A 25,810-nucleotide genomic window follows, 5' to 3' on the forward strand; every position below is an offset into this window, starting at 1 on the left:
AGCTATATTCACAGCAGTGGTTTATGTCTTGCTGGTGCATCTGTCTTTCATCTTTCAGTGTGTAAAAATTTTTATGGTGAAAAGAAAAAAACCATGTAGTCCAGTGAAATGTAATAATGGTTACAGGTGGCTGGGGTAGTAAATACATGAGGATGACCACTTTTTAACTTCTTACTAAAACACCAACAGAGGAGCACACCAAATGAACAGCTCAATGCTCTTCCGCAATCGGATGAGACACCTCTAATTTGAAACCGCCCTATGAGGTAGGCAGGATTTTCCCCATTTTTACAGATAAGAAAACTAAGACGCAGAGAGGTGAAACAAGAATTTTCAACAATTCTATGCAGTCCCTCTGCCTTAAGGAGAGCTGTGCGGAAGGGACTGAATTGAAACAGCAGCAGACAGGGAGGTAAATGAAGGCACCAAGGGGGTGATAAACAGATGAAGGGAGTAAGGCAAACAACTGCAGGTCCCGAGAAGGCGCACCTATTTCAGCAAAGTACCTGGAGTAGGAACAGTACACAGGTCCACCACAACAACCGTAGTCCCTGAGGCCCAAGAGGCGTCTCAGGAATAATCTACTGAAAGCTTCAAAACTGGAGACAAAATTGGCAAATTTGAAAACAGAATGCAAGGACGGGCGAGGAGGTTGTCTCAGGACTGAATGAAGCTTTATAGGGGGTCTCATGCCACATGGCCCGCTCAATTCTAAGGGTAATCAAATTGCTGACAACACCTTTCCTGCCTCTAAGATTACTTTAGCAATAGAAATGACAATTTCTAGTGATTTTATTTAGCATTTCCAAAATGAATGTGAGAATTTTTTACATACTTACTCCATTTGAATTCACGGTACAGGCTTGAGTTCAGCTATTTAATTTCAAATAAATCCTACCTAGGAAAATGTGGTCAACTGTATGCTCTAGTGGAATTCTGCTGGAAAGATTAGTACAGTGTTCTGATGGCCTGGAGGGGCAAACAAATGATCTTTAGAAATTCGAAATCGGTTCATTGTCGCTTAGTTTTTCCTTGGTTTTTTTAAATGTAAGTGGCTATTTTTTTTTAATGAAGGAAAGGTGGTCTAAATATGCCCAGTAATCCAATGAAATATTTCCAAGATACTGAAAGATTCCAGTGAGACATGGGGATCCTTTCTAGGCTTGTTTTTATGTCTCCCTTCTGTTTTCATTAAAGTAACTCTCAAAGATTAAATAACTAGGACCCAAGTGGAAGGAAAAGATACAAGTTGTTTACTTCCACTCTAGCAGGCAGGCTGGGTACAGTCAGACAGATCACAAGAACCATAATTCTGTCCTCCAGGATCTCCCATCAGGAGCCACCAGGGAGCAGCAGATAACTAAGTCACTCCTTGCCTCCTCCAGGGAGACGCTTGCACGGAAATGAATAGGAAAGATCACAGGGAGGGTAGGAGGGAAGAGAAACAATAACAGTACCAATATTCACATCCATGAGGCTTTACGATCTCCCCCTTTACTGAGCAGGATGTGTCTCTTTAGTCCCTTTGCGTGGATCAGCAATCCAGGTCCCAAGAATGGGAGAACAAGAATTCATCCAAAATCATCCCATGTGTGCCCGACACGGGATTTGAAGAAAGACACGTAAAATTTTAATCCTAATTTTACCCTTAACACATGCGTCAGCCATATTGATGTTCCATTACCTCTGCTTGACCTCATTCCCTCATCTGTAAAATGGAGCTGAGAATAGCATCCTTCTGAAAGATTGTCATGGGGATCAAATGATAGAGTGCATGTCAAGTAGGATGGACACTTTGGCTCATAATGTTCAATAACGCTATCATAACATTTGTAAAGTATCGTATGGTTCATACAAAGTATAGCCAATTCCATTACATTTCAAGTACCAGGCGGTGCTAAACTGTCTATGTGTAAGAAAAAAAAATTGTTTAGTATTGCAGCCTATCCCTTAACTCACAGAGGACTGGATGTAAGTTGTAAACAGAAATGAGCTGACACATTGAATATAAAGAGATATTTTAAACAACAAAGGTAATCAGAAGAATTTAGCTCAGTCTGGTAACGGTAGAGAAGAAAACTGTTTTCTACATAATGTCACTATGGGGTAGGAATGAGGGAAGAACGGAAGGAAGAAATGGAGGGATAAAAAAAACTCCTGGAAAAAACACACACACACACACACACACACACACACACACACACACACACACACACAAATAAAAAGTATTTTGTCCATTCTATCACTGAGTAAAACAATACTCAGAAAGATAAAGGGGTTCCCAGAATACAGAATCCCTCAGCTAGTGAGTGGCAAACCTAGGTCTCAGCAAATCTACCTCCAGGATACATTCTATATGAATTAAATCATTGGAATACTAATATGATTCCTACTATCTTTCTTGTTTGAGGATAATACTAATCATCAAATTATTTTCCTCGTAACTTCCCTTTTCTCTCTGAAAACCTTGACAAAGTGCCAAGTTTCCTAAAACCCACCAACCCTAGGAGTCACAGCTGACAATGACGAAAGTACCAAGTTTACAGTAGAAGGGCAGAAGCAGACATGGGAGAATTCTCCTCGGAATACTCAGAAATTCTATGATAATTCACAAGTGCTTTAACAACACAGGATCTTGTTTGGGTTTTTGTCCTTTTTTTGTTTTTGTTTTTGTTTTTACTTATGAAATAGAGCAAGAATAGTTTCTACCTCCTGGAATTGCCACAATGCCATGTCAAAATCTTTAGCTGGAGTGCACAGTACATACTAACCTTGCTAAATAAACATCCCCCGGCACTGGAAAACACCATCCAGTCCAAAATTAACTCCTCTAGTCTGACCACAGAAATCGTCGAAGCATCTTTATAAAAGCCAGTTCCAGAACGATCCTGTAGATACTCTTGTAAAACAGCCAAGTGCTTGAATAATCTCACAGCCTGGAATCTAATTTTCCTATCATTCCTCAGGCTTTCCCTGTCCTGAGATTGCCGTGGTGATAATGTGGGTATCTAGTCACAACATGGTATGTGTTATGCTCTTTATTTCCAAAGCACATTCGCATTCTTACCTTGTTGATTCTAAAACAAAGGGGCAAGTCAGGGAGGGTAGGTAATATCCCACAAAAAGGATGAGGAAACACAGAAAACAGGAGAGATTAACATTAGCCACTATCATTACACACCAGGTGTGCCCCAGTGTTCTGCGTACATTAGCCCATGTAAACTTCTTAGGAGCCCATTCAAGTAGGTGTTGTTATTTTATTTTCAGGAAAGAAAAGTGAGACTCAGAAAAGAAGGTCATATGTTCACATGTAGCTGGAAGTTATAGTTTTCCTTGTTAACAAATTCAGAAAAGAAACTCACTAAAGATGTGCTAAGTGTGTAAGTTTGAAAAACATCAAAAGATAGTTTTACATTGGTAATACAAGTTAGGATAGAATGTGAATTCAGTACAACGTTTTGGACTCACCAAAATAGGATACATAAGGGAGTGTTTTCTCTGAATTTGTCATATGTTAATGGGCTGGACATTGTCAATGTAATTCTTGACTGTATACATTGTATATAGTTATTGTACATATTGTATATAGTTTTTCTTATATTAGTTATAACCTTCCTTTATTATTTTAGATAAAAAAAAAAAGGAAACTGATATTTTGCTGTACTCTAAGAAGGCTTACCTGAAGATCAGAGGACAGAGCCAGCTGCAGAGTTAGCCCCAGAGATTAGGCAGTGTTGGCACACACCTTTAATCCTAGCACTCTGGAGGCAGAGATCTGTCTGAATCTCTATGAGTTCAAAGCCACCCTGGATTATACTAGATTAATCCAGTTTAAAAGAGAAACAGCTAGGCAGTGGTGATATACACCTTTAATCCCAGTACTTGGGAGTCACACACCTTTAATCCCAGCACCATGAAGGCTGAGACAGGCAGTGATATGACAAGGCAGAGAAAGGAATATAAAGTGGAAGAAAACAGGAATTAGGCCCTTTCAGCTGAGGACTCAGAAGCAATCAGTCTGAGGATCTTCTCTTTTTAGCTGAGGAGTTGACAAGGTGAGAAGTGGCTGTGGCTTGTTTCCTCTGATCTTTCAGAATTTACCCCAATATCTGGCTCTGGGTTTTTATTATAAGACCATTTAGGATTCATGCAACATTCACATTCCTCCAGATAGGTAGTGGAGGAGCTGGGACTCAAGTCTGGACCTGTCATCCTCCAAAATCAATCAACTTACCAAAAAAAAAAAAAAAAAATCACTCAAACTATTAATCGCTAGCACCATATGATAATTTGCATATTATAAACTTCTAACTCATAGTCCAAGACACCTTTCGTTAAAACCATTCATTCAGCCAGTTTGAACTGGTCAAGGTGCTGATGCCACACTCATCTGTAGCTAAGACAGTCTCTGCCACATACAACTGCCTGTCAACTGTCCACTACTTCCAGTCTCCTATTCTTAGCTTTCCAGCCCATGCCTCAAATTGTGTGGCTCCTCTAATGCTGATAGGAGAAAAGTGAAAGGATAAAACATATTGCATGTTTCTTCTCCTTTTATTAATTTATTAATTAATTTGTTATTTGAGAACTTCATCGGTAGATTACTCGATGAGTACTCTAACGCCCTACTGTCTCTTTAAATCCCTCCCACTCCTATCTACCCCTCTTCTTCCACAAAACTCTATTTCTTACATTCATGTCTATTTCTTGTGTTCTGTGACCCACTGAGTCTAACCAATGCCTTCTGTGGTTTGGAGCTCTCTTCTATGTGGCCACGCATTTGGAGATATCTACTAACATCTCGTGGGCTCAACAGTGGGTTCAAAGGAAGAAAATGAGCCACTGCCCACTCCCAACATCTACCAATAGCCAAGAGTTCAGCAATAAGGGGCAGGGACCCATCCATGACAAATTATTGACAGTCAGTCTTGTGAGGGCCCAGTGCAGGTAACTGCAGCTACTGTGATGATTGCAACTGAAGTTCTTTCTTTTCAGCTGTCCATTCCTTGTGGCCTAGGTATATTCCCATATCCAAGTTGCAATGGCATTTCGAGCATGATCTCCTTCCCCTGAGGAGAATGTTATCAATCCTTATTTGAGATGATCGACTCTTTCTTGCTTTGTTTTAAAAGGAGCTGATGGTGAAAAAGGAGACACAGGAGAAGGAGGCAAGGATGGCAAGGTGGGACGCAGGGGACCAAAAGGTACGCTAACCTGTCTGAAACTGCCACTGTGATGTGCAGATGTTCATTCTCTCCTGTCCCCTGTCTTGGAAATCACAAAGCTCTTTGGCCCAGAGATACATGTAATGTGCTTCAGATGTGAGTTACAGAACCAACCAAGGCTCCTATGAGTTTGCCTGGTGGCTAGACTTTGTGGTATTTCTCAAGCTGTATCATTAAGGCTGGTCAGAGTGGTTCATGCTCTGTCGTGCAGGGAGTAGCACTCTCAGAGAAAATATAAGATGGTGAGTTACAGGAAACATAGCTGTGTTCGGAGAAAGAGCTGCCTGGTCCTTTGAAGGACTCATCTTTTCCCAATCTCTGTATTTCTTTACTCCTCTTTCCTTATAATAGAACATGACATAATAGGGTGATGACAGATCCTGCAGGGGGTGGAAGCACAGCAGACAAGGGCAGCACAAAAGCTATTTGGATGATTTAATGAATCAACCCAAGATTAAACCTTACTAAAGCTAAATAATAATCAAAAAGCTTCTATGTTGCCACCATGTATCTTCCAAATACCTGAGTTCTTCCTCCACTCACCAAATGGTTCCCATGGGCCACTCATTTTAAATTTTTGAATAATTTAAAAAGTTTAAAATACCCTTAAACCCTCTGAACCTCAGTCTGAAAAAGACTGACTTAAGCTCATTCTGGAAGTTCTTATGTCAGTTGCTAAGTTGTTCTCACAAAATCCATTTGTAACTAGTAAATGTTTTTTATATTATCACTTCCTGTTACTTATTTATCAGGTTGTGGGTTTTTTTTTCTTTTGTTTTGCTTTTTGCTTTTTTTTTTTTTTTATGAGAGTTCTTGCTATGTAGCCTTGGCTGGTTTGAAATTTGCTCTGTTGACTCAGGCTGGCCTCTAACTCATAAAGATCTGTCTGCCTCTGCCTCCCGAGTACTAAGATTAAAGGTGTGTGCCACCATACCCATTTTTATCATTTTTGACATTATTTTTATTTTTAAAAGCAAGCAATGACTTTAGAATATTTTAGGGATAAGTCTTAGGATTCCAAGCTTAGCAATAAAGCAAGCTGTGATGGATCACATATTCAATCCCGTCATCCAGGAGGCTGGAGGCAGAACCACTGTATTTGAGATCAACCTGGCACACACAGTGAACTCCCAGCCAATCTGGGCTACAGTTCAAGATGCTGTCTCAAAAAACAAAAATGAGCAACAGAACTTCAGCAAGACAATTGCTGGTGTCTCTTTCCTCACCATATTTTATGGCTACACATTCCCTTCCTTGTTTTGAAGTAGCTATAACTGTTGAATCTTGTTTGAAAGCAAAGAGAGAAACCAATCCTAAAGCAAAGCCAGACATGTATCTAAAGGTGAACATATCTAAAAACAAACTCTGCTGCTTAGCTACCCTTTCTTTCACAAATCCTCTCCTGAGAATATTGCTGGAGTAAATATTCTAATACCAACATACTCAGAGTTGTCAGAATCACTCACATTTCAATGAATAGATAGTGTCTGACTCTGTTTAAACATAGTACACATAGCATAAGATACATGTTAGTGTCTTGCTTTCATTTCCTGATACTGTGATAAAATGCTCTGAAGAAAAAAAAAAAAAGCAACTTAAAGGGGAAAGTGCTTCTGGCTCTGTGTGACACTCCATCACAGGCAGGAAGCCACAGAAGTGGAAGCTTGAGGGATCTTACACATTGCAACCACAATGGAACAGAAAGCAAGGGAAGCAAGTGTGTCTACCCACCTCCTTCTTTTCTTTTATGTGTGTGTTTATAGTCTAAGACCCAAACCCAGGGAATGCTTCCACCCACGATGAATGAGTCTTCCCACCACAATTAGCATAACCAAGACAGATATGCCTGCAGGTCAACCTAACTGTTGAGAAAATTAATCATCCAATTAGGTCTTGATAGATAGATGATACATAGATAGATAGATAGATAGATAGATAGATAGATAGATAGATAGATAGATAGATGTATATATGTATATGTATGTATATATTTCTTTGAATTAAAGATCATGTTAGTCACATCCTTAAAGGAAAGAAAAGGCCTCATGCTATAATAATGACTTGCTTTGTTTTTCAGGAGTAAAAGGAGAGCTGGGTGATATGGGAGCCCAGGGCAATATTGGCAAGTCTGGCCCCATTGGCAAGAAGGGTAAGTTGGCCATGTCATTTTCCAGTTCAAATAAAAGCAAGGGAACACACAGTGAACACATTATGTCATGAAAATGATGGCTTTTCTTTCTTTTAAATGGTGTTTTTTCTGTCTCCCTAACTTGAGTCTTACACAAGAAAGCTCTCATAGCTCAGAACCAGAAAGACATGGAGCAAATTTAAGCAAGATTTCAAAACAGAGTCAAGCATAAACTTCTGGAAGGCTCTATATTGAACTCTGTCCCTGGATCTACTGCTATCTATTAACCCTTGCTAAGACCCAATGACAACATGATTCAAATACTGTCATGATTACTCATAAAACACAATGTAGAGAAGCATAAAGTAGAGGAATTAATAATACTGTCTCCATAATCTATTAGCAGGATAGGAAACTGAAGTATATACAAAAATGCTCACCATTTCCAATATATTCTGCTGTAAGTGCAACCTCGATATTAAAAACAAATAGTTGTTCCTTATTACCTAATCTCCTCTTCCCTGCCCTCTTCTCATAAAGCCTCACGGTGGTAACAAGTCCCAATTGTTCTCATATGCAGTAATTCATATGCAGGCATTGCTCCACTTGGAAACCCAAAGCTGAAGGAGAATCAGCAAGCATTGCCAACAACTCAGGGATCATTCAGAAAGATAAGATTGTCTCAAGAAGAATTATAAGCCTGGACAATATGAGTAGTAGACACACCAAATGGGAAAGAGAAACAGGATTCATATGGGGAGAAACTGAAATAGGTCTTGAGGAATAACAACGTGTTTATATGCACCAGATAAAGACATTTGAGGGAAAATGGAAGAAATAGTTCTACAAAGGTTCAGATTGGAAGAAGCTCAGTACCACGAATATTATGATTATTCACCCTGTATATACTCTCCATAATTCATAAATACTTGAGCCTTTGAATAATTGATCAAGTGCCTCATGGTGCTCAGCACTGGATTCTTTTTTTTTAAGTTTCTTTTTTATTAATTTTTTAAAAATTAAGTTTCCCCTCCCTCTTCTCCTCCCGTTCTGCCTCCCCCACCTCCTTTCTACACCCACTCCCCATCCAGTCCTCCTCTGTCTCCACTCAAAAAGGGGCAGGCTTCCCATGGGTGTCAACAAAGCATGGCACATCAAGTTGAGGCAGGACCAACCTTCTGTGTGACAGTTGTGTAGCTTGATCTGTTTTGGGGGCTCCTAGCAGCACTGAATTCTTAGAGTTAGGTTACCAGGGTGGAGTCTGAACTGAGGCTGTGGCCTTTAGTCTTACCTAGAGGCTCTGTATTTCCTCTTGTCTCCTCTCCCCCAGTTCTTCTCCACTTTGTTCCTTAAGGGTTTCCCTTCAGCTGCATTTGAAGACATGAATGGGCACGTTTCTTGTATATTCACCACTGGTTGAAGTCCTCACAGATGGGGAAAGCTACACACTAGTTCTTCACAGTCCAGTCAGCCTGCTGTAGCCGAGTCAGGTGGTTTTATCAAAAGCTGAGAAGTGTTGGCTTCAGAACACTTCATTTTCACAGGCCCTTCCCCAAACCCTGAGAGCCAGCCTAGTACGGTTTACGTGACCATATGTCTTGGTAAAATTTGTAAATTGAGACATTGCATCTCTGTCAGCTGAAGTAGTGATACTCTATTTTTAAAATATTTAAAATGATTGCCCCTCCAACAAGCATAACATGCAAACATGCACACATACATATAGATATATATGGATGTAATATATTTATAAATATTAAGGTACGTTCCTTTTTCAACCCTTGCACTCCTGAGGTGTTATTACCACTGACAAAGCACGAGTTAAGACCACTGTCTCCAGCTCTCATTTCCCTCTATCATCCTTCTTGTATTGGATGGTTTGGGAGTGGACACAAATATTCAGGGAGTGAACTAAGATGGGCTTAAGTGAAGAAAAACATTTAGTTTGGACTTAAGGTGATATGTTTATGTAGTTTGAAGTTACTTCCATAATCAGTCAAGTTATTACTAACAAGCACAATGTAGGAATGACTTCCAAGAATACTCCCGCCGCCTACTGTGCAGGTCAATACAAGTCATGAAACAGGAGTACTGACTGTGCCCAGTGATGTTCAGCATAAGAAATGTGGAGACATGGACAAGTTAAAAAAAAATGTTTGATAAACACAGGGCCAGAGATAATCAGGAGTTTTCCAGATCAGACATCTCAGGTATGACATGACAAAAGATTTTCCAGATTGTGTTCTCAAACATGCTGATAATCTGAACATGTGTATCTTATGAATAACAAGTTACAGGGATGGAAGCACATTAATATAGTTAATAACGAAACACATCCTGAGCAAGAGGCTGCAGCCTGTATCAGGCTAATCTTTCTGAAAATTCTAACCGGCTATGTTTAAAAGAAATAAGCATACATATATTTGAAGGTATGAGAGAATTGCCCAAATTAATAGGAGCATGACAGCCACACTCTGGAGTAGAAGGGGTCACACTAAAGTTGTGTATTCTGTGTGACTTTTTTCCTAGGATACCCACCAGCTCATGTACAGTGCCCTGTGTACAGAAGAAGGCGTCATTAAGAGTCTGAGATGTGAATAGAAAGATGCTCAGACTCAGTTGATTCTGAAAAATTGCCAAAGAGGGAGGCCTGGGAAAATGCTCCATATTTTTAGTTATAACTCCAGAAAATTTAAAAATATTTTAATTAAACATATACCAATTTGTGTTTTTTTAACATAGCAAATAAGTGTACAAGAAAATACTTGATCAAGAGGAGAATATAAACAACAAAAAATTACTTAAAAACATTCAATGATTAAAAAAATGAAAATGTCTCACTCGAGATTGGTAACAAGATTAGTATAGCTCCCTAGCACAAACTCTAACCAACATTTCTCATGAGCTTCTACCCATAGCACAAATTCAAGAAAAACAACTAGGAATCACAAGAGTAGAACACAAACTGAGATTCATTATATGTAGATGATTTATTACAGAACCAGAAAATAATAAGCTGCAGATAAGATGTCTGTATAGATAAGATTTTTAGGATGCCAAATAAACCAAAAAAATCAATTTGATTTCTACATAAGAATGATGAAATTAAAATAATACTATTTATCATAGAATCAAAGTTATTATGTACCCAGGAATAAATCTAGTAAAACTTATATAAGCTCTCTACGGTAAACACAACACAATGGTAATGAAATTAAAGGATACCAGAGGAAATGGAAACAAAGTTGTACAGATTATGAAACTCTATATTTTTTATATGTCAGTGCCTCCAGACACGATCTTTATATTCAATACCTTTTTGACCAAAATCTCAGAAATATTCTTTTGAAAATCAATAAGCTAATGCAAAATGTATGTGTAAATGAAAAGTACTAATAATACTTAGGACAGTCATATAATAAAACAAACAGTGTTGGAAGACACAAATTACTAAATTAAAATACTTACTGTAAAATTATAGTGTGGAGACGATATTAAAAGAAACAAACCAATGGAAATGAATAGAATCCAGAAACATCCAAATGGTTTATGCAAGGTTGATACCAATTTTCAATAGAATATCAGCAGCCTATCACTAAATAGGACTAGGTTAGTTACATATTTATGTTTCAAAAATAATAATTGGGCCACTGAGTTGTCTCAGTGTGTAAAAGTACATGCTGTTTTGCATAAACATATAATACAAATGGCAGAAGTATGTCTAAGGTCATTTCAGAAATTGTTGAGAATTCTGTCCAAATCCCAAGCCAAAATTCACTGAATGATATTTTGTGAAACTCTCGTCAGCAATTCAAACAGCAATTTTAAATATCAAACCTTCTAACACTATACAATCAAAAGCTATACTACATTGATATTTACCTGCTAAGGAATGACAATAGGAAAATGCGGTCTTTGTTTTCCATACCTGAAACAATGTGTTTATATACCTTTGTATATACACTAAAAACACTGACACCCGTAATATAGAGTCATCCTGAGTCTGAAGCAAGGTATTTCAGACAGCGTCCAGCCGTGTTGTGTAACATGACAGCGCACACTGTGCAAAGTGCACATGTTGTATGCTCAGAAACAAGGGTACAGTGAAGTCACGGGTTGCAACATGGGTGAGCTCTGCCACAAACACATCAGATTCGTTATATGATTAATTTTGAATTAGCTTTTGCTCTTGGCGTTTTCAGAAACCTTTTACTCCTGCCAAGTTTCTCATGACACCTCCACTTACTTATGTCACCCCAAACGTGGTCACAACCCACAATTTAAGAAACTCAGTAGTAAATGACAGAGACGAGGAAGAGTGACACATCTTTAGTATGGCTCACTAAGCCTCAAAGTGGATGGGCTTCCAGAAATGTTAATGTGTTAATGAAACTTTCCTCCTTCAGGTTAATTCCCCCTTCACCACTCAGGTATGCAGCACTCAGAGTACGTCTCTATCACTGTACGCAATGACAGGCGTGATTTTCTCACTCACCCCTGTAGAATGAAATACTTACTGGGTCTGCTGACTTACAACATATAAGCAAGGTGCTAGAAAGATAACATGATAGATAAGAGCACTTGCTGAAGAAGCCAAGGACCTGGGTTCAAATCCTAAAGACCAATTTTAAAAGATGGTGCAGCAACTGATTGGTACCTGTCATCACGGAGTTGTGGAGGGGAGAAGGGGAAGTGGGGACAAGAGGATCCCAAGGACTTGCTGGTCACCAGTAAGGTTCCAGGTCTAGTGAGAGACCCAGTCTGAAAGAAAAAAAAATCAAAGAATGATAGGACGGGACATTCAATGTCCTCTTCTGGCTTCTGCAAGCACACACATACACAGGCATGCATACCCACACATACAGGTGTACATACACCATACTCACACACATAAATATGCATACACCCACAAAGTGTGTGTGCGTGTGTGTGTGTGTGTGTGTGTGTGTGTGTGTGTGTGTGTGTACATCTGTAAACCAACTGAGGACTATAATTTTAACTTTCCTACAGCACAATAAAACATTTTAATAATTTGTTGTATTAAGAATGCAGAAAACTGGCGCTGGAGAGATGGCTCAGAGGTTAAGAGCACCGACTGCTCCTCCAGAGGTCCTGAGTTCAATTCCCAGCACCCACATGGTGGCTCACAACCATCTGTGATGAGATCTGGTGCCCTCTTCTGTATACATAATAAATAAATAAATCTTTAAAAAAAAAAAAAAATGCAGAAAACTGGGCTGCGGATATAGCTCAATGTGGCAAGCTCGCTTAGCACGCACAAGTTCCGGGTTTCATACCCAGAAACACACAACACACATACGTGTTCACAGGTATACATGGGTATAGGCAAAAACTGAATGCTACAACATGCTATTTCCTACAAGGTAGCCCGATTTTTCTACTCTATTCCTTTAAGCACCACTTTTCTACACTAGCAGCTCCACCGTTGACGTCCCGACTTCCTTCCCCTATAGAGATGTGCCATCAAAATTTATAAGCAAGTCTTAAGAAAAATGGAGATGCAGTGTTTTGGCTCACCTTGGTTAATTTCATTTCTAATCAGCACTTGGAAATTTATTGTCCTCATTTGGCCATGGCCCTCCTAAGTTTTTCATGGACTTAGATTAATCTCCACTTCCCTTCTAGGCTGACCTTAAGGCTGTCACCTGCATGGTTAAGGTAGCTTTCCGGACGTCAATATTTCATTTTAGGAATGAGAAATAAGAATGATTTAGTATAGGTAAATCCAATCTCATGGCAAAATAAATGTTTTTACTTAAGGCCAATAATCCTTTCACACTGAAAGCATTCTGATTTCTTTTTGTTCCTCTGAACGTGACCTCCAATTCTTTACTTAAGACACTTGTTATAGACATATTCCCACTCACAGTCCCAAATAAAGTTTTGTGGGCAACTTGAAATCATAATTAGTTTTGGAAAGATAGATATACTAAACCCATCCTCTGTAAGGGAGGTGAGGACGCAGCACTTAGCTGACCTGTGGCTTAGGTTGGCTCACCATCCTCTGAATGGAGTCCAATATGGATTCCATCATAAGACAAGACTGCTTCATTTACTCCCCTAATGACGTCATCATTTTTGGTACCATGATTCCCATTTAGGAGATGAAAAAATACAAACTTAAGGAAATTCAGCAGCCTGTCCACAAAGCAGCAGGTTCAGGATTTGAACCCTTGGGCTTTCACTGGTTTGTCTTCCAGTTTGTCATAAAAGGAAAGGACTTCATGACAAAACACCGAAAAGTAGTCACAGTGCTTACAGCTTCTTAAAAGAAAAGCCACATATGGGTTCAAGAAGCCACTCTCCACACAAAGATCGGGCCAGACTGGTGCTTCCATGCAGCCTTTTCTGCTGCGATATCACAGGGGCTCTTTTCCTGTTCTGACCACCTACCAAGCTTTCGGTTTATTTTGAAATGTTAGTACATCATGGTGTCAATCTCCTTGTTCTCTGCTGTGTTTTTATTTCCTTAAAAGCCCATCATTCTCCCAAAGCAAATACTGACCTTTCTTATTCCTGACAGAAACATCCAAGATTTGCAATGGATACTGAAGCTGCAGATAATAATCCAGAGCCTTTATATATTATGAATTTGTTCCTGATTCATAATTCTTATGATGACATTTAATTTATAAGTCATGTAAAATAAGAGATTGACAACACTAATTCAAATGAGAAACACTATCAAAATATATTCTGAGAAAGTTTGTGTGAATGCAATTTCTCTTTTTTTCTTCCTCTCAAACTATATTGCACTGTGTACCTTCTTGTGAGGATGTAAGATGATGTAACGTCAAACATGAGCTAAAAGAGGCAAATACACAGGTATTGTAACAAGGAATCATGATGCCATATAAGGATTATTTAAAACCATTTTAATGTGGCAGTCCATTTGATAACTGAGGTGACAATCAACTAGTGGATGGGTAGCATATACAGAGTAGATATAATGCAAGTGGAAGATTCATAGTCCAGGAAAATAAAATGAGATATTTTATGCTACTGAAAGTAGTATATAATTTAAAACTCATGTTTCATTTATTTCTGGAGTTTCCATTTAATAATTTTGGACTATGGTTGAACATAGGGGGGCTACAATTACAGAAGTCAAAACAGCCAGGAAGAGGAGATTATTGTTCACTCTATTTATTTTACGTCTGTTATGAGACCAGAAGAGGTACTATACCAGAATTAGAATCCCTGCTCAATCCACATCAGTTTGAAAGAGTTTTAAGTGCAAACAAAATATAAATTATAAGAAATTAGAATATTAAACCCACATTCACAGAACTATTGTGCTAACTGATGGTGTCTTTGGATATCCTAAAAACATATTTCTGGTATCTTAAGTGAATTTTTTATGGCAAAGAGTGCTGTTTCTTTCAGAAATTTTCTTATTTTATTCTTAACTGACATCATTATACAGATTTAAGAGGTATAATATGATACTTTGATACATATGTACCCCGTGAAATAATCCAACAGAGTTAGCATGGCTATCACCTCAAACACTTATTGTTCCTTTTGTGGTGAAACAGTCAATATCTCCTCCAGCCATTTGGAAGTAGAGAGTATATGACGGTCAACAATAATCAGCCAGTCGTGCAGCAGAACACCAGGGCTTGCTCCTACTAATTCTCACTTTATTCTCCTGAACCAGCCTTCCCCTACTTCTCCTTGATCCTACCCTCTCCAGCATCTGCTAGCGATTACCCCACTGTCTAAGTCTACAAACCTGACATTTTGTTTCATATATAAGTAAGATCATGGGGTCTTTGTCTTTCTGTACCTGGCTTATTTCACTTTGATAACCTTTTCTCTTTAATTTCCTTCATTAAATCATGGGCCAACTTATCTGTGAGGCATAATGAACTGGGGAGCCAGAAATAGTTGGATTTGAATATCAACACTGCCATTCAAAACACTGAGCATATTATTTGCCTCTGAGAACCCCAGTTCCTTCAGTTGTAAAATAAAGGCAATAAACAGCACTCTGGAGATCAGGAGCCTCTTTGCTTCTGTTAGGCAAGCACTTAGGTGTCTGACATCACTGTAAAGAAAGTGTCTACACAGATCAGTCTAGAAAAGCTTGGGAAATCCATAGGATCCCAGTGAAATTACTTTCTTCCGTGTATAAGAATCTCTCAGCAAGAAGCATTCAATAGACAAGGGTGAGAATAATGAGTGACACCCTCAGAGCAAATGACATAAGCGACCCTGTAGGCTGTAGAGTGGCCTTGGGACAGATGACGTCAAGCAGAATATCAGTGCTGATGGCATTGTCCTTTACTTTGTCCTATAGATCATATGCCCAAGTCCGTGCAATCCTTTACTTCTTATCCAGCTAGGACTCCTACTCCTTCAGCCTGGATGACCTTCAGCCTGTGTTTATCCTTCATAATTTTTTTTCTTATACTGCCAGATCACCACTGAAGCATGAAACTTTATTTCACTCCTCTCAATGTCTTCTCTTTTGATCTTCAAGAACCTCAGCCAAACATTTTCTTCTGTAAATCAAAAGCTTTTCCTTTCAATTATTGTGTCTGATGTGGGCTTCAGGAGTTATTTTGAAGTTTTTTTCATCTCTATTTTTTTCTTTCTCTCATTTCAAAAAGCCTGCTTCTTTAAGAATTATTTTTTTTGGAAACCTCTGAATGAGTAAGATAATGGTCCCATGAAAAGAAGAACAGAAAGAGGAATTACCAAGGTTGACATTTCAGTCTAATATGATATGACTTTGCAGAGCAGATATTTGCATGTGTCACTTCTTGACTAAAAACTGTCAATGCTTTGAAGTCCAAGGTTTAATCTTGTCCCTCTGTATATTTCTCCAAGTATCTAACTGCTCGTCTTGCACAAAGTAAAAAGCAAATATTTGTTGAATTCATCTGAAAGAAAAAAAATCTGTGCTTTTTTTTTTTTTAACCCAAGGTCAAAGTCACACAGAATGACTTGGAAAATAGTAACTACAGGCAGCTCAATGTAGTAACTAGTAGATACAGATTTGCAAAGCAATTGTATTTTCAAAATTAAAACCATGCTGCACATTGTATTGGCCTTGTTGCTAAGGCAAAGGCCATATTGTAAGTGAGACAAGTACCGCAAATTCAAATGTTCTTTACATATCCTGCAGGAATTTCAGTAATCAGCCTAAATAAACTGTGACTCACCTGATTATCTGTGCCCGTGAATAACCCAAAGCAAATCAGTTATAAAAAGTAAGGAATATTAATTGGAGATGATGAAAATAAAACTTTGGGAGCTGTTTCCTCTGGTTTCTGAGATACAGGATGTTTTGTCAGCTTGAAACTACTCACTATTTATTTATTGTGCCTTTTTGCTGTTTTTACTTAGGCGACAAAGGGGAAAAGGGTCTGCTCGGGATTCCAGGAGAAAAAGGCAAGGCAGGTAGGAACGACATGCTCATTTTGTTTTTCGTTGATTTCTGACACCACTCCAAACGTGTCCAGCTCAAAACTATACAAAGCATGGCTGCTGATGCAGCTGGTGTGAGCATCTGAGCGAAATGCTAGCCTGTGGCTGGCCTCCTGTGCTGATCCTTTAAGGCTACTTGGCTTCAAGAGCTGGAGGAGTCCTCAGAGAGCTCAGCTTGTAATTTTTTGATACGAGGAAGTGCAGTACGTGATTTGGGGGAGAATTCCAGTTGTTTCTATTCACAGTGGTCTAGTGAAGACCCATTCAAAGAACTACCTTATATTCCTTGCGTTTATCTGTGTACATGGATCAATTAAAGAACAGGGTATTTTTCCAATTGGCTAATAAAATTAGATTAACTTCTCATACTGCCAAGTAGTAAAGAAATGGAAAACTATACACAGCCACCATTACACAGAAATAAAAGAGAACCGTTTGAGTTTACCACCGTGTTCTTTGATTCTGCTTCTCCTCACTATAACAGGAGGCAGTTAGAAAGCGGAGTGAGTAAAGGAAGCTGCACAACAAATTAAAATAATAGCTAACTCATAAACTGGACGGCTGCCCTTTAAAATTTAAACTGCATCTATTCCCAGTATTTAAATGTAGTCTTTGAAACTTGACAGCTTTACTTTTCATGGATAATCAGAGTTAACATGTGATTGAATCATGAAAAGTTTCTTCTATCTTGGGAGAGCTGTGTGAGCTCGTGAATAATGCAGTACCAGGAGAGAGGCCTGGCTGCAAATATGTTTTAAGGAAGCTGTAAAAAGTTTCTTCTGAAATTGAGCACACCGTTTCTGGACTCAACAAAAATGCCAAATGGCCCACTGTGTGTACACAGTGGTTTGTCTCATTCATTCTTTGTAAAACTATTTAGAGTTTTTTTTTAACTCATTCCAAACAATTTCTTTTTTTTTTTTCTTTTTTTTTTTTTTTTGGTTTTTCGAGACAGGGTTTCTCTGTGTAGCTTTGCGCCTTTCCTGGAACTCGCTTTGGAGACCAGGCTGGCCTCGAACTCACAGAGATCCGCCTCCCTCTGCCTCCCGAGTGCTGGGATTAAAGGCATGCGCCACCACCGCCCGGCCCAAACAATTTCTAAAGAATGTTTTATGAATTCTTAAAGATAAAATAAAATAGAAACCGTGTTTTAAATCAAAAGTTAAACACTTGGTGGTTTATAAAGAGATGTACCCGAGCTAGAAAATGGTAGAAAACATGGAAAACACTGAGAAAAGAGAATGGTTCTCTCCAATGTGTCTTCATGTACTTCAATGTGAATTCATAGCTGTTTCATTTACCAGGTACCATCTGCGACTGTGGGAGATATCGGAAAGTGGTTGGACAACTGGATATTAGTGTTGCTCGTCTTAAGACATCTATGAAGTTCATCAAGAACGGTAAGCATAGAAAATGTCTCAAGTCAAGCAAAGTATCACAGTTCAAAAGCCTCCCAAAATATTGATTATTCTCTCAGAATTCAATATTTTTTATTTCACTGCACAGAATCAATTATATGCATGTGGTATATTGGCTGGAAAATGGTCTTTGCTAAAAAGAGGGTATTAATTCCACTGAACAAGAGTAAAGACCATTCCTTAAATTCTTTGGTCAAATTAAGCAAGTTTTATTTTCTGTCGGACAGGGCTATCTCCCTAAAGTGGGGTTTGAGAAAATAGCATTGAACATGGGGAAAAGTAGGGCTTAAATACCCTCCACACTACAAAGCTAGGGGTTTTCTAAGGGTTTTTGGTTACATAGAAATGTGGCAGAACATCTTAGCTTATCAGGGTGTAGGTTAGGATATAAGGTATGAAACGTCAAATTCCAGAAAACGAGTCAAGACCTGGTCAAATCCAAGTCTAAAGAAAATGGGAATGAACTTATTTTGACCTTGTAACAAGATGGCTTCTAATCTTAAAATAAAGTCAGGCTGGTCTACCAAGGGGAAGAAGAAAAGAGCAGAGTTGGGCAAACTGTGCCAAAAGAATAAAGAGAGAGAGAGAGTCAAATAGAAACAGCACCTTAGAAAATATCAACAGAAATATGGCTACTTCCTTGAGTACCTGGGATAGCACATAACTACTAACAATATAGCATTTAGTGTTTTTCATTATTATGTTGCAAGTGCTGTGAGTCAACTGAAGCCTGGAGAATGCCATGCCCAAGGATACAGATAGCCGAGGAGGGTTTTCTTGACTCCTCTGCCAATAATGTATTCAGTACAGGTCTTATGTGTGTCTATAAATTTTTCAACTTGACCGTTTTTCTTGCCCTTTGTCTGTTTCCCACACTAAGCAGCAGTAAAGTCTTCAACTTGGAAAGGGCTGTGCTGAGACAGTTTTATTGAAGGAACTGATGCAGTGACTATCATGGCTGATTTCAGCTGGCTGGACTTTCACTTAGTGTAATCTAGATGTATGTGTTACACATTAGTGGAAGCACACAAATGCCATCTTGTATTCAGAGTCAACATGTAATGATAGAGGCCTAGGAAATACTAAAGCTTAACTAAGCAACGTAATTGGATTAAGTTCTAGCTGTAAGTCATAGATAAGATTCTGTATCTTGGGGCTGGAAAAGAAGGCTCAGCAGTTAAGAGCTTGTACTGCTCTTTCAGAGGATCCCAGTTCAGTTCCTAACACTCATGTCAAGCAGTTCACAGGTGCCTGTAAGTCCATTTCCAGAGGATCTGACACCACATCTGATTTCCATGGGCACCCTCACATAGCATGGCCTATACATAGACACAATGTATTTATATGGATATGTATGTATATGTATATATATACAAATTTAAAAATAGAATTCTCTATTTTAAATGACTCAGACAAACACGAACACATCAGAACCAAAAGTTATAACATTTCAGTGACCACAAATTTCTTGGTGAAGCTAAAGACCCCAAAAATGAAGCCAAAAAGCACAAAGAACGTATTATGAGTTGAAGTTGATTGTCAATGCCTAGTTGAATCTTGACACTGAGTCCATGGCTAAGTTTCACTTACAGCTGTGTGGATAATCTCAATCATTGTGTATGTCCATATCATAGAAACTCGACCTGAAGTGGACAAACTTTTTATTATTCCTAGACTGTCAATTTTATTTGTTTTTAATAAGCATTCCTCATTTCTTGGGCTGTTCCAGGCACTGGACTGAAGAGTGTCAGACATGGGCACTGACCTCAAGACATTCCCAGTTCAAGGGAAGATACACACAAGCAAGCAGAGAGTAGATTGGAAGGGACCCTGGGAACATAGACGACTCCATGTCCAGCAAGGGGCATTGGAAAAGCTTTATATAGGAAAACACATTTTCTCTGAGATCTAGAAAAAACAGCAGGGTCTTCCCAGGCATGAAAAATGTGAATATAGAAGAAAGGGGGACAAGTATACCTGAAACATAAGCTAGGTTAAAAAAAAAATGGTGAGGTGCTCTGGGTAGCAGCTCTTGTTAATTGGGCTTTGTTACCAGGGCTGCTATTGGACAGATGCGTGGGAAGCTAAGAAGGAAGAGGAGGGAGGACAGATGGTAGACTGTTGTTTTCACTTGATAAACAGAAAGGCACAGAAGAAAGGGAAAGAGTAACTACCTCATTATGACCTTGCAAAACAGCTCTTGAATGCTGAGTAAGTGCATTGAGATCTGACAATATTATACAGGTATTTGCTTCTTCTTTTCTTGAGACATGTTAATGATATTCTTCTTCTCCTCCCTTCAGTCATAGCAGGGATCCGGGAAACTGAAGAGAAGTTCTACTACATCGTGCAGGAGGAGAAGAACTACAGGGAATCCCTGACCCACTGCAGGATCCGGGGAGGAATGCTAGCCATGCCTAAGGACGAGGTCATTAACACTCTTCTTGCTGACTACGTCGCCAAGAGCGGCTTCTTCCGAGTGTTCATTGGGGTGAATGACCTTGAGAGAGAAGGGCAGTACGTCTTCACAGACAATAGCCCATTGCAGAACTACAGCAACTGGAAAGAGGGAGAGCCTAGCGATCCCTATGGCCATGAGGACTGTGTGGAGATGCTGAGCTCCGGCAGGTGGAATGACACAGAGTGTCATCTTACCATGTATTTTGTCTGTGAGTTTGTCAAGAAGAAGAGATAATCTCCCTCATGTTACACAGTCATTCTTCTCTTAGGCCTCCCAACAGTTTTATCCATCTTTGTCCTTCCTAATTACACTGCTTTACTAAAATGACGTAAGAGTCCTGTATCCACTATCTTCTTCTTCTGTGTCAATTGTGACAATTTTATGCATACTGTTTGCTCAGTACGTTCTTGGGGATCTTTCTCTCCCATTTCTCTTTACCTCTTTAACTTAATAGAAAGAAGACTCCAGAACTCTGAACAGAAATGGAGAGGGTTGTTCCTAAACAACACATGTTATTGTCCTTTTGTTAAATTGCCCCTTGCTATTAATGGCTCCATCTTTTTTTCATAAATGTGTTCATGTAAACATTCCTGACCTTCAACATAGAGAATGGGAGCCGGGTAAAGCCTTCAGAAAACTCTCAAAGCGTTAAAGTGCTACCATCTCCAAGGGCCCTTACCCTTCCATCTAATATGTTACTCCTGGAAAAATTTCAAGGGAGGCCTTTCACTCTCTGTAAATGAGTGTTGCTGGAGGTGCCCTTCCTATTATTTTGACATCACAGGGCTATGTCGGGCACAACATTTGGAATGTATATAGAATCCTCATTTACCGAGTTGGCAGCAGGCTACCTTTAGCTGCAGATCAAACCTCAAAGCAGCTTTCGTCTGGCATTTGAAAATAAACAGTTGAACAAATCTCCAGCTTATCTCCTTCTAAACTGATGCTCCACTTTCAGGTTGTGACACATGATTCGATTGTTTAAAATGCTGGCAAAGCAGTTAATGAAATAAGAGGAACAGATCAACAGCATATGCTCTCCTTAAGCCATCTGTTCATGACGTTGCCCATGACTAACGGGTTGAGAGATGGGATTTACTGACATTAGTTCCATGAATTCAACAAGAGTTACAAACCCATGTACTACAGAGTCCAGAGAGATGGCATAAATAGATGAACTGGAAGGAGTGAGGCCCCTTATCCACTAAGCACAACCTGCTCTCTGAAGGAACTAGCTACTCCTTAACTACTACAGTTGCTGCCACACAGGACCCAGCATCGCTGCAAGCCAGTGTCCTGACATTTGAACAGAAGTCAGACAGCTGCAATGTTATAACTCCATATTTTTAAGTGTTGACAATTAATCAATATCTAACCTAGATTTTAAGCCCTCCAAACGTCTGCTAGCCAAATTGTGAACTTTCCATTTCCATCTCTGGGGAAAGTTCTAATTGCGCCAGGTGTCATTAGGAAATGATGACATCAGAGTCAGGTCTCTCGTGAATGCCTTATTCAGTTCACCTCAACAGGAGAAATTTGTTAAGTCTTTGACATTTATCAGGTTATTAAACTAGTTACAGAGTCTCTTTTGAGAATGTGGCTTAGGGTATTCTGAAGGCTGATCAGTTGAATACAACTACAATTCAGGGCACCAGGCCAAAGGCCAGCCAAGATCTCAGAGAACTGGAACACCCAGAAACATGCAGAGGAAAAAGGGGGCTGAAGAAAGGGCTGAGAGGAAAGGGAGGCAGCCAAGAGCAAACACAGCCTAGAGCGGCTCCTGTTGGATCCGTGCTCGCAATTGCTCTGAGTCCCTGAAGTCTGAATGTTTTGAACATATGGCAAATGCTATCATTTCTATTATAAATGGTATAATGCTAACAGTTCTCTCAATAACTCACTTTAGTTTGGAGGAGGCTTCTAAGAGTAGATGACAGCTTCAAAGAATAGGCTCTATACTGCAGCCTTGCCTGGAAGAACCTCTTAAGACATTACGTATTTAATTAGAATTACACGAAAATGTATATCTTTTTTCTATCTTTCTTTCAAGGTAGAGTATCAGTATATAACCCAGGCTGTGCTTGAACTCTCAGTCTTCCTGCCTCAGCTTCCTGGGTGCTAGGAAGATCCCTAGATTGCATGCTTGGAAGATAGCAAGATATATATGGGGCAGGGAGAAATTAAGTGAACAGCATGACTCATAGCATTGTCTACAGAGAGACTGAATTTGTACAGGTGTTATTGCTGATGAGAAAGTGGTCATGTGGTTTCATTCAGGGTGATACATGTGTGAAAACATTGCTCAAAAATTCAAACCCTAGATCTGGCATCATGGCTGCCTAAATGTCCTTCCTTTCTTACTGTGACCTTTCCTGGCCATATTATGAGAATAATTTAAATGTTCTTTATCTCTTGTGTCCTTATCATTTTCTCTTTGTGGAGAACCTTGACAACTAACAAGGAATTATGGTGAGGTATTTGGAAGAGTACCAGCTAGACACACTGTATGTGTGCCACAGACTTAGACATTACTACTAGCTACGTGTGCTATGAGATGCATAAGAGAAACAAAGAATATTTTGTGATATAAAAAAAACCTAAGTAAATATATGTCAACATGTTATAAATAGAGAATCTATATTTAACTACACAAAATACAAGTTTTAAAACATAAAAGTAAAATCACCTGGAGAGATAGCTCAGTGGCAAAGAGTCTATGTTGCTCTTTCAGTGGACTCTAGCTAAGTTCCCAGCATCTACAATATTTGGCTAACAATTGTCTGTAACTCCAACTCCAAGGGGTTGCAGACTTTTATCTGGACTCCATGGGCACTTGCTCTCACATGTACACAGTCTCATACACAGATATACATATATGCACATAACTTTAAAAGTAAAATAAATCTTTTGTAAAAGTAAAACTATTAGCTGTGTTGCCTTTAGCTTATTATGCCTTCATACTACAGCTGAATCCTCTCATTTATGAAGGAAAACTTCTATTATATCATTTCAAATGGAGATTGAAGAATAATCATTTTCCATTGACCCTGTATATATAAACCTTTATATAACATAAGGATGTGTTTCACTGTAACTCTAACAGATGGTCATTCAGTCTGCATTTGAATGTTTTGGTAATTTAATAAGCTCTTATAGCAAATTAAAATACATTTCATCTAATTTGCACCCATTGTCCTTGTTCTGCCTTTTGGCATTTATAATTGAGAAATTGAGTCCTGAGATCAGCTGGGGAATCAACAGCAAGCTCTTAAGGAAAGGCAATGCTGGAAGAAGAATTTTCCTTGCCATGCCAAACATCATCAAAGTGATGCCCAGTACCACAACGTTCTCAAATCCTAAAGAGTGTGCAACATGACCAATAATTCAAGTTGTATGCATGAGTCACAAGAGGCAGACATGAAAAGTGTGGATAGTAATCGACTGGGACATCTCAATCAAAGATAATTTATTCGTTGGGATGGAGTGAGTATGTTACACGGGGTCTAACATCTTGGGGAAGACACTATAAATAGATGGTTTGTAAAGCCCATAGAAAGGATTAAGGATGGCTGTCCAGCAGCAGTGGGACAATGAAGTCAAGATCAGGATCCATGTGTAGAAAAGCATGAAGTTTTCTTGAGGAGCAGTTAAATAAGCTATGTTTAGTATAACAGCAGAATTCATTAACTTCAGCATCCATCATACATACTATGGTCTAATATGTTTCGGGTGGTATCATGTCAAGATGGGAACTGGAAAATACCATGGAGAAGATAGCTCAGATTCCAGCCTAGTGAGCAAAGCTTACTTCAGATTCTTTGTACATCAAGCCTATGATAATGAGGTTCAAGATTGAAGGCATTGCCAAGGTTATATAAAGGCATGCTGCTTTTACATCATGTTGTTATAACATAATCTCTTCTACAGTATGCTAAAATAAATTGGCTGAAGAGTTTTTGTAGGAGGATTTACATCACCCTTTCTCAAAGAGTAACACTGACACATCTGTTCAAATAAATTAATTCATCTATTTTGGCTTACTCATTTTTATGTGAACACGAAGTTCCCATGTCATTGTGTACATCCACCCACATTATTTCCTAACAAGATAGAATATCCTTGTGTTTGTACATGAATGAACATTGACAGGTTCTAAATGTTCATTCTGCTGACCTGAAGGGACTTGAGCCAGCCCAGGCCTAGCAAACATGGCACTGGAAGGCCTTTCCCTTCTTCCCAATTTCCTCTGTCTTACTAAAAAAAAACATTAGATTATATTTCTGGAGTTAGCTACCAAGGTCTATTCCCTTATTTGACCAATCCCTCCTCCTGAGGCTAACTACAAAGGTCCAGCTACCAAAGTGTTGAAGTCCAGCAATCAAAAACCCCCTTTGTCTCACCTAGTTCTAGTTAACATGCCCAATTAAAATTAAACATCTCATCCTAACACAGGGTTTCCCATTTTACCTTTATAAACCACCATTTCCTATGTGCCATGTCTGTCTCCTCTCTATCCAGAGGCAATCCTTTGTTGCCCTGTAACAAATACCCCTTATCCGTCTCCCCTGCCCCTTTTCTCCCCTGTCCCTTGTTTCCTTCCTCCTCTCCACATTCCTCTAGCTCCAGTCTTTGTCACTTATCCCTGTCTTCTGTTGCTTTGGGGCAAATAAATCTCCTTTGTGCTGAGAACTTTGTCTGGGGAGTCCTGAGCTGACCCCATTCCTTTCATGAGCTACACCACAGTCAGTAAAGCTCTGATTTGCCCCAGATTGTCAGTTTTATAGTGAAATATGAAGTGGGGAGAAAAGTGATACCTTCATTTTATAATTGACTAAACTGTGATTATAGCGAGCCTAACCTACTACTTGTAATTCAGTTTGGGAAGTAAATAAGATTTCTGTGCATCAGTACAATTTAAAACTACAGGACCCTTTGGTACGTGTGTTATTCTCATTATGAATCTTAGCTTAACTTATCAATAATTAATTGCTGCTTTTTGTGTACATCCCATCAGTCTGCCTCCAGGAGCTAAGCTGAAGATGGGGACTGGTTTCAGTCCACCCTTTGACCTACTGAGAGAATTCTAGTCCCGGAAAGAGTACTCATAACTTCAATCATGATG

The 25,810-nt window shown here is 39.1% G+C and overlaps 1 protein-coding gene across 1 annotated transcript in view; it reads left to right on the forward strand.

The window, feature by feature from the left end:
* Colec10 (collectin subfamily member 10) overlaps positions 1 to 23,740 on the forward strand; it is a 44,163-nt gene extending 20,423 nt beyond the window's left edge. The window contains exons 2-6 of the mRNA XM_052747411.1: positions 5,133 to 5,204; positions 7,303 to 7,374; positions 16,729 to 16,782; positions 18,114 to 18,209; positions 20,531 to 23,740. Of these exons, the coding sequence (XP_052603371.1) occupies positions 5,133 to 5,204; positions 7,303 to 7,374; positions 16,729 to 16,782; positions 18,114 to 18,209; positions 20,531 to 20,922 (686 nt within the window). The 3' untranslated portion in view covers positions 20,923 to 23,740. The remainder of the gene's footprint in view (positions 1 to 5,132; positions 5,205 to 7,302; positions 7,375 to 16,728; positions 16,783 to 18,113; positions 18,210 to 20,530) is intronic.
* The last annotated feature ends 2,070 nt before the right edge of the window (positions 23,741 to 25,810 follow it).

This window comes from Peromyscus californicus, unplaced genomic scaffold (assembly GCF_007827085.1).
Source record: "Peromyscus californicus insignis strain IS unplaced genomic scaffold, ASM782708v3 Scaffold_20__1_contigs__length_68692818, whole genome shotgun sequence".
NCBI lineage: Eukaryota > Metazoa > Chordata > Mammalia > Rodentia > Cricetidae > Peromyscus > Peromyscus californicus.